The sequence below is a fragment of the Antechinus flavipes genome, chromosome 1 (genome assembly GCF_016432865.1).
Source record: "Antechinus flavipes isolate AdamAnt ecotype Samford, QLD, Australia chromosome 1, AdamAnt_v2, whole genome shotgun sequence".
Lineage (NCBI taxonomy): Eukaryota > Metazoa > Chordata > Mammalia > Dasyuromorphia > Dasyuridae > Antechinus > Antechinus flavipes.
Window position 1 is genome coordinate 357472893 of NC_067398.1, and position 15787 is coordinate 357488679.

Sequence of the window (15787 nt, forward strand, 5' to 3'; positions counted from 1 at the left end):
CTCATCAGTTTTAATTGTTTTCTTATCCTGTAATAAATTATGTACATGTAAAGTTGCACTTATACATGTACGTGCAGTAGATATTATCTAATACTTTCTACAAAATGAATATATTAGCATAAAATGGGAATTTTAAAAATCCTGAGTTGAGGGCAACTAGATGGTGCAGAAGATTAAGAGCACTGGACCCAAGTTTAAAGCTGGCCTAATACACTAGTTATTTGACTTGGGGCAATTCACTCAATCCTGCTTGCCTCAGTTTCCTCTAAATGATCTGGAAAAAGAAATGACAAACTACTTCAGTATCTTTGCCAAGAAAACTCTGAATGGGGTCACAAAAAGTGGGGCATGACTGAAGCAACTGAACAAAAGTTGAGAGGTAAACATGAAAAGGATGAAAGAGATAACTTTTAAGAGAACAGTAAATGAGTGTTTCATTTAAGATAATTTTCGAAACTAAAAGGCATTTATATTCAAGAACAAAATGAAAGGGCTTAGAGAAATAATTATTCTTGTCTCATCACTCTCTTTCATATCTTGAGTATTACTAATTAATGTTAGAATTGGAAGGTTACAATCAATGATTGGTTAAGTATTTTTTAATTTGAAAAAGCATTAAAAAAAAATCACTGACATTGAAACAAATCATGAAAATCAAGAAAACTCTTAATTTATCAGCAAGATTTCCTCCTCAAACATAAAGCTTAAAAAATTTGCTCAACACCAGAGAATAAGAGTAACAAAAAAGGGTTTAACGTTTTTTTATATGGAATAGATAACAGTAGAATATAAAAACACAGCTTTTTAGCAAGAAGCTGTTACAGAAAAGATACAAAGCTTTTAAAGACATTTTATTTAATGTACAGTTTCTGCAACTGAACTTTTAACATATTTTCATTTTTATCCCACTATCCCCTTATAAAAAAGCAAAAAGATTTAAAATTCTCAAATCCATTTTGCATGGAATTTTCAGTGAAAGCAAATCAACATTTCATAAAGACTACTGGCCTTTCTTAAGTCCACTCTTATTTAATAGATTTAAAAACACTGTGGGTCTAATTCTATGCTCACTATTACAAGACACAACACTGAATTTAACACAATTTCTTTACTAATAATATGGGAAAATTTGCTGGTTAAATTAAAATACTGAAAAACCTCAACCACATTAAAGACCAGGAATTTTTTAATAGTTGAATTATTCTAATCGATACATTTAAATGTTAGATTTATTTATTTAGTTTGTCTGCAAAGTGCTCATTTCAATACTAGTAGAAAATAATTTTGATGCATATCAAAAGATCAGAGTTAGTACTATTTCATAACAGGTGACATGTCTCATTGTAACTTTCTAATTTATTAATATAGCAGCATCTGAACATATGTAATTTCAGATACAAAATACAAGCACTGCCAATTGCATTTACTTCTTTAAAAGTGAAATTTCAGGATTGGGAACTTTAATTAGAGCTCTTATAACTGTGCTCCTATACAACTGACCCTATTATTGTTAATGAATTCAACAATGTACAGTATGAAGAAATCATCCTTGGGGCACCGAGGACTAAAAAGGACAATGAATATGGGTAATATCTGAATGAAGTATAGGAAAAGAATTTCTCCATATCTCCCTCCTGGAAGCTTTGTGACAACTGTTTATTTACTATTCGTTTATAATTGCTGTTACTGACTCCAAGCTGTAGATAACATTTAACAACCATTACACATTAATCCTAAAACAATCAATCTGAATTCAGAGAAGCAGGACTTATTTCTTAAGGTCTTAGAATTTAGTATAAGGTAATGCAAATTGTTAGTAGACAATATATTGAAAAATCAGTTGGATTTTTTTTCAAGATTACTCTTTACAAAGTAAAAAATGGTTCTCATTTGATGAGTCTTTTTCTAAACCAATACAAAGAAATACATTGTAGCTAGATGTATTTTCAGGAAATCTTCTGAAGCATTATCTTCAATTCAAACAAATTACATTTATTTTCAGACCAATACCTTAAATTTAAGTGAACTTATAGACTGTAAACACTAAGATAGCAAAAATAGATGAAAAGTCATTCTATGTAAAAAACATCATTTGAGTTGGTATTTTAAAAAATATTTAAAATGCAGAAAACTATTCACAGTATTGAATTTAAAACTCATACCACATTTTAATACTTTTAGCAATTTAACCAAAATCTCACACTCACATACTTTCCCCATTATAGTGTAAATTAACCTTCTCTTCAATTGGGGAAAGAGATCAGTGAAGCAATCTTTCCCCTTATTCTTACATAAGTGCTCCATTTGGCCTACACTATATCTGGTACCAGATTATAATATTTTTTTACTCTGGACTATTAAATCATCTCTGACAAATCAACAGTGGTTCTAGTTTCTTCTTTCTCCTGTAAGGTGCAACTATTTCTCTGTTCCTTATGAAATCAATTACATTTTCCCCAGACATAATCTCATAGAAAATTTTTAAAATTAGTTTATTTCCAGTTTTTTCCCAATCTACTTCTCTATATTAATATTTTCAACCAGTGTATATATTGTTGTAGTCGATTTAGAAAGTACAATTCTTGAGTAACACTAAGAAGAATCAAAACATGAATCTGGAGTCATAATCACATGAAATTAACAAACTTCTATTGTTAAAATAAAATTCTCCTTAGTTTTCTGTCACAAGAAAGGACACTGGTGTCTAGCAGCTTTAAAGATACCTTAAGATTTAAATTTTTTAAAAACTTGTACTACCAAGTTTCTTTTCCTGACATTTTCTTGAAAACCATATTACCAAAATGTGTAAGCCATTTTCCCCCAAGACAAAAAAACACAAAGCTTACTGCTTTATTTGAATTATATGTAAGGGCATTCACTAAAGATGCTCACTTTATTTCTAAAATGCATAATTATACACTGAAAGTATAGCAATGGACATATTTACCAAGAACGTAAAATTTATTTTCTAATTCGCAGTTCCTGGCTTCAAAAAACAATAGCTGAAAGAAATCTATAATTATGCCCATTATTTTACATTAGAACCTCAAATTATTACAATTTTATGGATAGGATCATTTTAAAGGTTACCTATTTTAAATGAAGAGCAATGAGGAGGAAAAAAAGTTAAATGCTTAGTCTCCAAGCATGAAAAATGCATAACTATAATTTACTTATTTCATAGGAAATAGATTTACAAAACATAGTGGTGAATAGTCAGGGCATCCATTTATAATTATTTAAATCAAATTTCCTAAGAAGTCATATTAAACAAGGGGGATCAACTGAAAGGTTTCTGAGTTTCAAAAAACACATACTCAGAATTACCATCAATCTACCTTTCAACAACTCTTTCCACTGAAGAAATGAAACAAAAGAAAAAAAGATTCCCCTCTTAAGAGCCACTACACATTTTTCTATAATGTTAGAGGAATACATGACTATTGTGAAGAAAATCAAGTAACTTACACATCTGAAATGAGATTACAAATTACTATGCTGACCAAAATGTATACTTCCAATTAAATGTTGTTTTTCAAATCTCAAACTCTTGGTTTGGAATTGCCTCTAAAAAGGAAAGAAAATTAATCTCATTATTTTATGCTTAAATCCCTAACCTGCAAAAGATATACTCATCTTCCTAACCCACTTCATATATCACACTTGCCTCTGAACAATTTTTAGCTACTTCTAAAACTCAAATCCACCTCATGAGAATGAAAATTTTTAGTAAAAATCAAAACAAAAAGACCCCAGTATTCTAAAAATAACTCCAAAAAATTCTAAAAATGTTGTGAGAAATGACAAGGTAGTAGGAGGAAATACAAGAGATTCCCAAAGAGATGATTAAGAAGGGGACTATTTAGCTGAATAATTTATGAATATGATACATTACATTAAGTCGTCTTCTGTATTACATCCTGTTCTTAAAGAATCATTTGCAATTCAAGAAGATGGAAGTATTGTCAATTACGCTTGTTTCAGAATATAACTTCAAGATTGAACAATTAATTAGTATGCTGTTAATTATAAACCAATATTACCTATGTAAAGTTTAAAAAAAAAAAAAAGAGAAGATCCTGATCACAATTTTGGTGTATTTTTCAATAGACTGGTTGACCATTTCCTTAGTTTTTCTAAAGCTCATACTAGCTCTCATTTCACCCTACTAATAAAATATTTTAGATAAAATAAATAATATAGAAAACTTTTCCTATTTCACAACTCAGTCTGTCAGAGATTGACAAAGTCTATGGTTAAATGGAATAACATTTTGGATACCAGGAAAAGCTTTCCTTTAGACTTTAGAAAAGTGTAGAGTTTCTAATTAAAGGGATTTCTTGCTTCAAGTTAGAATTCAAAATTTGTTTTTTCACTTCCACAGGAGTGAATTTTAAATAATCCTGAAGGAATTGGATGGGAGAAGATTATTACTTATAATGGCAGAAGTAATTTTACTTTGGCAGTCAGCAGTGAATGGGAATACAATAAACACATCTAAAAAATACATATGCATTTATATTTTTAGCATATACGGTGTGGCATGTACTCCAAGCTTGTATTAGAGCATTATAGTCGTTTGAACTTTTTTCTTTTTTAAAAACGCACAAACAATGTAGGTGATGTATTCTCTCACAGATCTGATTTATAGATATTTGGAGAAATAAATCAAGCAAAATGGAGTAAGACAATAAAATACGGGAAAAAAAAAAACCCCTGCAAATATCAATTATTTTTTCTACTTGGTGTGGAAAAAATGGGGAGGGTGGGGAAGGAGGTCCCTGCAGCTTAGCAAGTGTCCTTTTAGAAGGAATGCTTCTATTCGTGTAGTTTGGGAGGATGTGATGCAAATTCAGGCCATTCATATACATCTGGCAGCAAAGACTCATAATCACTTCGCCATATTCTTGATCTAACATAGTCACTCTTGTTTTCTGGTTCTGGGTAACGGAAAGCCATCTTCTTGGCATACAGATATTCTGTAATCTGAAAGATAAATAATATTATTATGCAGTTTGCATGTAATATCAAAAAACAAGAGTAGTATATGATAAGTTTTTTTTTTTTTAAATTTGCTGGTTAAATTTAGTTCTTTAAAAGAACCCTAAGTTCTTTTAGTTCTTATTAGTATATATGGGATGGACAAGAGGCCTTCTCAAATAACTGACCCCTACCATAGTTTGGGGCTATAATTTCAGGATCTCCCTTCTTTGCTTGTACCCTTGCTTAATCTTGCACAAACTACTTTGTAATTTATAGCCCCCCTGCTGTTGTACCCTGAGAGTGGAGTGGATTCTTGTGAAAGACTGTGAGCCTTGATATTAAGTCAGGAACAGCTGGGAACAAGATGGGCTAAAAATTGTTTTAGGGTATAAAACTGTTCTTTGTTGCCTGACCTTTTCCTCACTTCACTATCCTGGGGAAGGCAATGCCCTTTTTCCCCAGGTATTGAATAAACTACTTTCTGCTCTGACTCCAAGAAATGTCTATTTGGATTATTTTGGTCCCACACAGTTCAAAGTAGAATTTACTTTTACTTTTCAATTGTAATCTATTGCCTTCTAGAGATGGAAAAAAATTTAAATGACTGTCACTCTACTTTTGTATACAAAATATGAGTAATAATGTTTATTCTATGACAAACACTTCTCTTACCCAGAGGTTAATATTCTAGAAACCTTAAATATCTTGAATAGTAACTCCCAAGTAAGTCGAAAGTAAAATGCACAAATAAAACAAAAACTACCCTGTCGGGCAAGAAAGAAACTATCATTGAGCAACAATAAAATAGCTGGGAAAAGTGAAACCTCCAATGCAATAAAACTAGCTGATCTGATATACAGATGCCAATCAATTATCAAGCCTTTATTAAACAAGTCTGACATGAAGGAAACTGCCAATAGTACAAAGAGAAAGATGAAATGGTCTCTGTCCTTAAGGAGCTAATGTTCTATGTGGGGAAACCATATGTCTATGGCTAAGTAAATACAAAACACACACACACACACACACACACACACACACACACACACACACACACACAAATATACTGGAAGGTAAAGAAGCTAAGACTACAACCAGGAAATCAACTACTTGAAAAAATTAAGCATTATACTTCAAGGAAAAAATGGTGATTCAATGAAATAGAGGCAGCAGTTTTTCAAATGAAGAAATCAAAGCTACACGTAATCATATGAAGTATTCTAATCACTTCTGATAAGAGAAATACAAATTAAACCGCTGAGGTACCACTTCACATCAAAGGAAAAACCCTGAAATTCATCCAATCAGGATCAAAAGAAATCTAACAATTATAACACTGTCACAGAATTGCACAAATCAGCCAGAAGCTAAGAAAAACAAGTATCAACATAACCAGATAAGGGACTTGCATAGTATAGAAGTCTTTTTTTCAGAGGGAGCAAAAGCAGAGGGTGGGGACCTTGGTAGCTGTAGAAAACAACCAGATGCCAGACTGGCATCATTGTGCCACAGAATTGCAGGAATTCTGAGGTGCCTACACACCTTACTGTAATCCAAAATATCAGAGAGGATCCTAAAGATCTAGTGCTCAGAAATTCAGGGGAGTCACAAAAGAAGTAGATGTGAAAAATAAAAAATGATGGAGAGGATATAGGAAAATTGGAACACTAATGTACTGTTGGTGGAATTATAAATTGATCCAATCATTTTGGAGAACAAAGTATAACTATGTCCAAAAAGCAACCAAACTATGTATATCCTTTGAGCTAGCAATACCACTGCTAGATTTGTATCCCAAAGAAACTATTAAAAAAGGGAAAAGGATCTACATTAAATATTTATAGGAGCCCTTTACATGATGGAAAAGTATTGGAGATTGAGGGATGGGGAGTGGGCTTAACAAGCTTGGTATATGCATGTAATGGAATACTATTGTTCAATAAGAAATGATGAATGGGCAGATTTCAGAAAAACTTAGAAAGAATTGTATGAACTGGCACAATGCGAAATAAGCAGAATCAGGAAAGCATTATACATAATAATCACCAACATTGTATGATGATCAACAATGAATGACTCAGTTTTCAGTATCACAAGAATCTACAAAATGCACAAAGGATTCAGGAAGGAAAATGTTATCCACGTTTGGATAAAGAACTGATGAACTCTGAATGCAGATCAAACATAATTTCTTCGTGGTTTTTTCCCCTATGTTTTTTTCCCTGTTTGATCAGTTTTTTTTTTTTTAAATGACTATGATTAATGTGGCAATGTTTTATGTGATGGCACATATATAACCTATCTTAAATTGCCTATTGTTTTAAGAAAAATGGAGGGAAGGAAGAAAAATCTGGAACTCAAAAATCTTATAAAAATGAATGCTAAAAATTGTTTTGAGAGGTAAGTAGGAAAAAATATAAAATCTATTTTTAAAAAGTAAATATAAAATACAAAGTGAGGATGTGGAAAACACTGGCTGCTGGAAGAGACTAGACAGGATAGGAAAGGACTCATGAAGGAAATGTTCTTGAATTGAATGCCAAATAATTCTTCAAAATATAGATTGAGAAGAAGAGGGTGGGGGGAGAGAGAGAGAGATAGAGGGAAAAAGAGAGAAGAGCAAGGGGGGAAGAGAAGGGAAAGGAGAGGGAGAGAAAGAGAGAGGGAAGGAGGGAAGGGGAGAAAAATAGGGAGAGAGATAGAAAGATAGGGAGGAAAGAGGAGGGGATAGGAGGGAGAAAAGGAGGTATGGAAAGAGGAAGAGAGAGAGGGGAAGAGAAAGAAAGAGAAAGGAAGGGAGGAAAAGGGAGATAGGTGAAGGTATTTGAGGAAGGGTAACATGATAAAAAATACCAGATAGGCAGCTATATTAGAGCAGGGAAATTAAAGAAGAGGCTATTGAAATATCTAAGTAAGTAGTGGTAGGGATAGTTGCAATATGCGTGGAAAGAAGGGAGAAAGTGTTATTGAAGAGAGGAAGATAATGGTAAAATTACAAACCTGGATGAATGGAAGAATGGTAGTGGTCAACAAAAATAGGGAAGAAAGGCGATTTGGGAGGTGGGGTAGGAAAGATGACGTCTATTATGTATAAAATCTACATGTTGAGATTGCTATGCCTACAGTAATATAGTATTATATTATATTATATACAGTAATATATATATTATGTAATAATATATAAAATCAGAAAAGCTAAATATCAAGAAACACGGCAACAATGTGCTATGAAACAAAGGAAGAGTGAGTTTAAACATCAAGGAAAATAAGTAGAGGAAAGCAATAAACAGAAATAATTGGGTTTATATACAAGCTCCTAACAGATATTCTGATGGCTGCAAGAAATTATGAAGCAGAGAGAGGATAAAGTGAAGTGTTAACAATGAAAAGAAAAATAAATCAACCAGTAACATTCCAGTTGCCTCCATGGCTTTATACTTAAGGCACATCAACTTTACTGCTATTTTTCTGAATGTTTAGTAAAATAAGACCCATTTCAGTAGTTTTCATGGGCATCACTATATTCAGACAGTATTGTACTGAAGGGATACCAAGTAGGGCAATGGTAGTGCACCAGAAAGCTGAAACATAAAAAGTAAGTACAGGAATAGAATAAGTACAGCCCAGATGCCAATCTATAGGATGGCTTCTAAACTTCCTATGAATGTATCAGAAAATGCTCTTAAGTGTCCCAATGTAAATGAAAAAGGTAAAATAATTTTTTTGGGAGAAGATGAAAATGATTATAATATGTGTTTTTCTCCTTCCCTGCCCCAATAGGTGGTTTTAGCACTTAAAAAGAAATATTTCACTAGATATTCCAAAACCCCCAACAAACTCTGAAACAATTTTATGCATTTTTTTCAGACAGCTCTTTTCTAAACACTTTATAAACCTGGTTTATTTTGGTTAAGTTTGCAAGTCTGATTCTTTCAGGTACTAATGAATCAAGTGTCTAATGTTGAATAGAATAAAAACATGCTGTTCATTTGTGCTAATGACACAAATTACATAAAACAAAACTTTTATAAGGATTGTCAAGAACTGCCTAAAAACTTCGTGCATTTATCTTTTATTTAATGATAATCTAATATATAACAAAGATATGTTTAAATGACTGATTCTTTCACCTTTAAATGGTGTGATCATTTACTTATTTCACCAAAGCATCAAAATAACTCAAACATCATTATGGAACCATTGGCTCATTTGAGAACTGCCAAACAATAAAGACCACTGTAGAATTGAACTTGAGGAAACAGACTTAATATCTGGCAGTATTTTATACCATCTTTCAATCTCCCCTTCTTATTTTTTTTCTCATTGATAAAAACCACTTTATTTAAACTTATTGTAGGTCAAAATTTGTTTCATCATCAAAGCATCATGATAATCATGCTATAATATTAACAAATTAAATCAACATGCTATGCTATGAATAAAATATTAAGGACTTATAGTGTGCAAGATTAGGTTCTGAGGATAGAAAAATGATCAAAATAGTCCTTGTCACCGAGAAGCCTAAAGTCTAAATGGTGAAAGAAGAAATACATAAAAATACATATGATATGAGCTAGATTTGTGAGGGCAAAGGAGGAGCCTAGAGAAAGTGTTTTAAGAAATATGAGAAAGATAACCACTATACCTGAAATTGTCTTGAGAATAGAAAAATATTACTAGGCAAAGATGTAGAAGGAAATATCAGCCAAAGAACATGGCCTGGTTGAAATCATGTAGAATGGGAAGAATAAAATTGGGGAACAGCCACTGTTCTAGTATGGTTAGGTAAAGAGTATAATCAATAAAAATTGAGAAGTCAATCAAAGCCAATCTTTGAAGAGCTTTAAATGTCTGACTAGGGTGTTACTATTTTATTTTAGAGGTGATGAAGAGCCACTAAAGGTTTTTGAGCAAGGGAATTTTTCTTATATGTCAGAAAGTTTATTTTAGCAGTGTAGATTGGATTGACCAATTATGAAGTTATTACCATAGTCACCAGAAGATCATAGCATTGTTGTGTTAGAACTAGAAAGAACATTAAGGGTTATCTAATCTAGTGAGGTGAAGTGATTTGCCAAGGCCAAAAAGGTTGTCAAACATGGGATGCAGAGCTCTGTCCCAGGATGGATGCTGACTCCAAAGATGACTATGCTATTACCTTCTCATTTAAGTGGGGAGAGCCTGGTCTGCAGCAATGGCAGAACAGGAAAGGATAGTCCCCACTAGAGATAGGTTAAAGGGAGCCAGAAGTGACACCACACAGCATCTGAATGGGTACATGAAGGAAAAGGAGAAATCACGAAATCTATTAAGGTCTAGAGCCTAAGTGATGGGGAAGGTAGTACTACTCCAAAGTTTTGAAAATGAGACTAGGAATTAAATTTTGGACCCATTGAATTTGAGCATCAGGAAAATGCACCACTGGAAATCTTATATGCTACCTCATAGATAGCTAATTTCTGTTTGGTATATTCTAATTTTTAGAGATCATTTCTTTATGTCTAATTCTAGTTGTCAGCAATTTAATTTCTTGAGTAAGAATCATCATTTTTTCTTCTAAGCTATTTATTCATTTTCTAATTCTTTCCTCAGGGCATTTAAGTGACACAGTGAAAAAGCATGCTATGCCCAGAATAAGGATAACTTATCTTCCTGAATTCAAATCTGGCCTCAGATAGTTAAGTGACTGCATGACTCTGGGAAAGTCAGTTAATCCTATTTGAGTCAGTTTCTTCATCTTTTATAAAATGATTTGAAGGAAATGGCAAACCACTCCATTATGACTGTCAAGAAAACCTTAAATGTAGAAATGAAGAGTTGAATAAAACTGAAATAACTCAACAAATCTTTCCTTCCTCTAGAATTTCTTTTTTATAATTTTTAATCTTCTGCTTAATGTTTTCTAAGTATTCATGTTGTCCTTGTGGAAAATGTTTTTCCTCTCTGCTTGCAGTTGTTATGAAGTTGCTTGCTTTCTTTTTGGGTATCTCTAGATTTGTAATAATTTGCAAGGATTTAATCATTTTTTAAATAAAAATTTTGATATTCTCAGACTTCTGGCTTTAATTCCTGATTTGGAGCTTTGTGCTAGGATGAGATTCTACCTTTCTATCCCTTTTATGATACTTTTGAATGGTGTAGTTGGTGCTCTTTGGTATTGCTCAGTCACTTGAATTTCTGCCCTAACTACAAAGTTACTAAGCCTGGATATTTAGGGAGCCCTTTTAAGACAATGTAAGCTAGCTAATAACTTCCTAGATCTGGGGTCTTGAGCTGGCTACTGTTAAGTCATACTTCTGGTTACTGCTGATATTATATAGCATTTGCAAGATTCCTATATTGGGGCTTTTTTTCAGGGAGCTCTTTGCTCTTGCCAACTCTAGATACAGGATCTGGTAGGCTACTCATATCCTTAGCCATCTCTGCAGTTCCTGGAGGAAGGACATCTATTAATGATCCTAGCTTGGCTAGTACCTTTTCCTATTAGCCAAGAGTTTCTAGCTGACTTCTTATCCCTTTCTAGGGTGGAAGAAATCACTTATAGTTTCTCAATGGATTTCTTGATTATTATTTTTCTGGTATGAATTCTAGGATTTTGATGGACTAGGTATAATAACTGGATGTACAGTCTCCTTTTCAAGCAGCCATATTGTCAGTTTTCTCATAAAGCTTTAAAAAGATGGGAAAGTAGGCATATGGTATTGTAGTTATTGATGTCTTCTGGAATACTTTTTCCAATATTAATCAATATGTTGAGTTTTTCCAAGCTTTGAGTATAATCTCCTTTTTTCAGATACCCCTTAATGAATTTGCATGAACCATCAAAGGCACAATTTGGGTGAGAAAGAAGGGTGCTAAGAACTGTCAGTGTGGGCTTATATCCCAAAGAGATCTTAAACAAGGGAAAGGGACCTGTATATGAAAGAATGTTTGTGGCAGCCCTCTTTGTAGTGGCCAGAAATTGTTAACTAAGTGGATGCCCATCAACTGGAGAATGGCTGAATAAATTGTGGTATATGAATGTTATGGAATATTATTGTTCTGTAAAAAATGACCAACAGGATGATTTCAGAAAGGCCTAGAGAGACTTTCATGAACTGATGCTGAGTGAAATGAGAAGGGCCATTATATACTTATATCATTATATACTTCAACAACAATACTATATGATGATCAATTCTGATGGATTTGGCCCTCTTTAACAATGAAATGAACTAAATCAGTTCCAATGGAGCAGTAATGAATTGAACCAGCTACACCCAGCGAAAGAACTTTGGGAGATGACTATGAACCACTACATAGAATTCCCAATCCCTCTATTTTTGGTTTCCTTCACAGGCTAATAGTATCCCATTTCAAAGTCCGATTCTTTTTGTACAGCAAAATAACTATGAACATGTATACATATATTATATTTAACATATACTTTAACATATATAACATGTATTGATCAACCTGCCATCTGGTAGAGAGGGTGGGAGAAGGGAGGGGAAAAATTGGAACAAAAGCTGAAAAATTACCCATGCATATATCTTGTAAATAAAAAGCTATAATAAAAAATAAAAAATAAATAAAATTAAAAAAATAAAAAAAGAACTGTCAGTATTCTACAGTTAGTGATATAGAACAGATAAAGTTTTTAATGTGGTTGACACAATAAATACTGACATTATTTGAAGGTATGTTTTACAGAATAAGAAAGTTATTTGAAAGGCTATTTTGATTCAGTAATAAATTTTTGTAGAAAGCCAAGTTACATGATTTTTATATAGCCACACAATTTTCAATTCATTTTTGAGACAAATAACCAAGAAGTAAACTGACGTCGGAGATCTTTTCCAGAAAACATTTTCAAAGAACCTCTTGATATTGGTATTGTTTTGCCCCTCATTCTTAGATCATCTACATTAATTAAGTAGTAGATAACTTTATGTACATTATTTACTGGACAGTATGTTAATCATAGAGAAGCAGAGACAAAAATTAAAGACTCTACACTAAGGAAATTCTATTACATTGTGAAGATGTACAGAACCATATTTACAAAACAGATATAAATTCAAGATAAACTGGGGCCAATACCAGGAATTGGAGAAATCAGGAAAAGAATAATGTAGAGAAGGTACTTAAGCTGAATCTTTTTTTTTTTTTTTTTTTTTGCTGAGGCAATTGGGGTTAAGTGACTTGCCCAGGGTCACACAGCTAGAAAGTGTTAAGTGTCTGAGGCCAGATTTGAACTCAGGTCCTTCTGACTTCAGGACCAGCACTCTATCAACTGTACCATCTAGCTGCCCCTTGAGCTAAATCTTAAAGGGAAACCAAGAGTGAGGAGAAAGCATATGTCCTGTTAAGCATTTCTAGAAAAGTATTGCATTAATTGGACAGGCTAAGCCTCAAAATGGAGGCCATGGGAAAAAAATAAAGCAGCTTGTACTAAATCTTCTCCCATATTTCCTACTATACCAAAAAATGTAAAACAGATGTTGTACTTTACCATGAAAGAAATCTAAAATTTGTAAATGGGAATCAGAAGGGCTGCAGCTTGTGAGTTATTATAAGATGATGCAGTTTTCTGGCAAACTGTTTCTTGAAGACAAAAATCAAGCATAATCAAACTTGAAATTCTGTATTATACTTAAATTATTCTCTAATAATATCAATCCTGCTGGAACAAATTCCCACTGTAGCAGAATGGACTTTATAAAACTGTTCTGTTTTATGTTTTCTTCTTATTTTTTTTTTATTCTCTGCATTAAACAAAAATGTCTCAAATGTTTTGAAATTTTTTTTTTGGCATCACTATTTCTTTGGCATCACTATTGTTCTTGAGTCATCTCTTGAACGACTCTTTGTGACCCAATTTAGGGTTTTCATGACAAAGACTGAAGTAATTTACCACTTCCTTCTCCGGCTCATTTTACAGATTAGAAAACTGAGCCAAACAGGGTTAAGTGACTTGTCCAGGATCACATTAATATTTGAAGCTGGATTTGAACTTAGAAAAATGAGCCGAGCATATATTTAAAACCGTCAGTAAGCATCATATGCAATGGGGAAAAACTGGAACCTTTCCCAGTGAGATCTGGAGTGAAGCAAGGTTGCCCACTATCACCATTATTATTCAATATTGTATTAGAAACACTAGATTCTGCAATAAGAGTCGAGAAAGAGATTGAAGGAATTAGAGTAGGCAATGAGGAAACCAAACTATCACTCTTTGCAGATGATATGATGGTATACCTAGAGAACCCCAGAGATTCTACTAAAAAACTATTAGAAATAATTCATAATTTTAGTAAAGTAGCAGGATACAGTGCCAAAATGTTTGTGGCAGCCCTGTTTGTAGTGGCTAGAAACTGGAAAATGAATGAATGCCCATCAATTGGAGAATGGCTGGGTAAATTGTGGTATATGAATGTTATGGAATATTATTGTTCTATAAGGAATGACCAGCATGACGAATACAGAGAGGCTTGGAGAGACCTACATGAACTGATGCTAAGTGAAATGAGCAGAACCAGGAGGTCATTATACACTTCGACAACGATATTGTATGAGGATGTATTCTGATGGAAGTGGATTTCTTTGACAAAGAGACCTAACTGAGTTTCACTGGATAAATGATGGACAGAAACAGCTATACCCAAAGAAAGAACACTGGGAAACGAATATGAACTATTTGCATTTTTGATTTTCTTCCAGAGTTATTTTTACCTTCTGAATCCAATTCTCCCTGTGCAACAAGAGAACTGTTCGGTTCTGCAAACATATATTGTATCTAGGATATACTGCAACATATCTAACGTATATAGGACTGCTTGCCATCTTGGAGAGGAGGTGGAGGGAGGGAGGGGAAAAATTGAAACATAAGCGAGTGCAAGGGATAATGCTGTAAAAAATTACCCTGGCATGGATTCTGTCAATATAAAGTTATTATTAAATTAAATTAAATTAAATTAAATTAAATTAAAAAAACAAATAAATAAATGAAAGTAGCAGGATACAAAATAAATCCCCATAAATCCTCAGCATTTTTATACATCAACAAAATCCAACAGCAAGAGATACAAAGAGAAATTCCATTCAAAATAACTGTTGATAGCATAAAATATTTGGGAATCTATCTACCAAAGGAAAGTCAGAAATTATATGAGCAAAATTACCAAAAAGTTTCCACACAAAGTCAGACTTAAATAATTGGAAAAATATGAAGTGCTCTTGGATAGGCCGAGTGAATATAATAAAGATGACAATACTCCCTAAACTAATCTATTTATTTAGTGCTATACCAATCAGACTTCCAAGAAAATATTTTAATGATCTAGAAAAAATAACAACAAATTCATATGGAACAAGAAAAAGTCGAGAATCTCAAGGGAATTAATGGAAAAAAAAAATATCAAATGAAGATGGCCTAGCTGTACCTGATCTAAAATTATATTATAAAGCAGCAGTCACCAAAACCACAAGACAGAATAGTCAACTATAGCAATCTAGTGTTTGACAAACCCAAAGATCCTAACTTTTGGGATAAGAATTCATTATTTGATAAAAACTGCTGGGATAACTGGAAATTAGTATGGCAGAAATTAGGCATGGACCCACACTTAACACCATATACCAAGATAAGATCAAAATGGGTCCACGACCTACGCATAAAGAACAAGATTATAAATAAATTAGAGGAACATAGGGATAGTTTATCTCTCTCAGACTTGTGGAGGAGAAAGAAATTTGTGACCAAAGATGAACTAGAAACCATTACTGATCACAAAATAGAAAATTTTGATTATATCAAATTAAA

At 32.9% G+C, this 15787-nt stretch overlaps 1 protein-coding gene across 1 annotated transcript in view; it reads right to left on the minus strand.

Annotated features, from left to right (window-relative positions):
• Positions 1–584: 584 nt before the first annotated feature.
• The window catches only part of ME2 (malic enzyme 2), a 71589-nt gene continuing 56386 nt past the window's right edge, over positions 585–15787 (minus strand). The window contains exon 16 of the mRNA XM_051969619.1: positions 585–4986. Within this exon, the coding sequence (XP_051825579.1) occupies positions 4819–4986 (168 nt within the window). The 3' untranslated portion in view covers positions 585–4818. The remainder of the gene's footprint in view (positions 4987–15787) is intronic.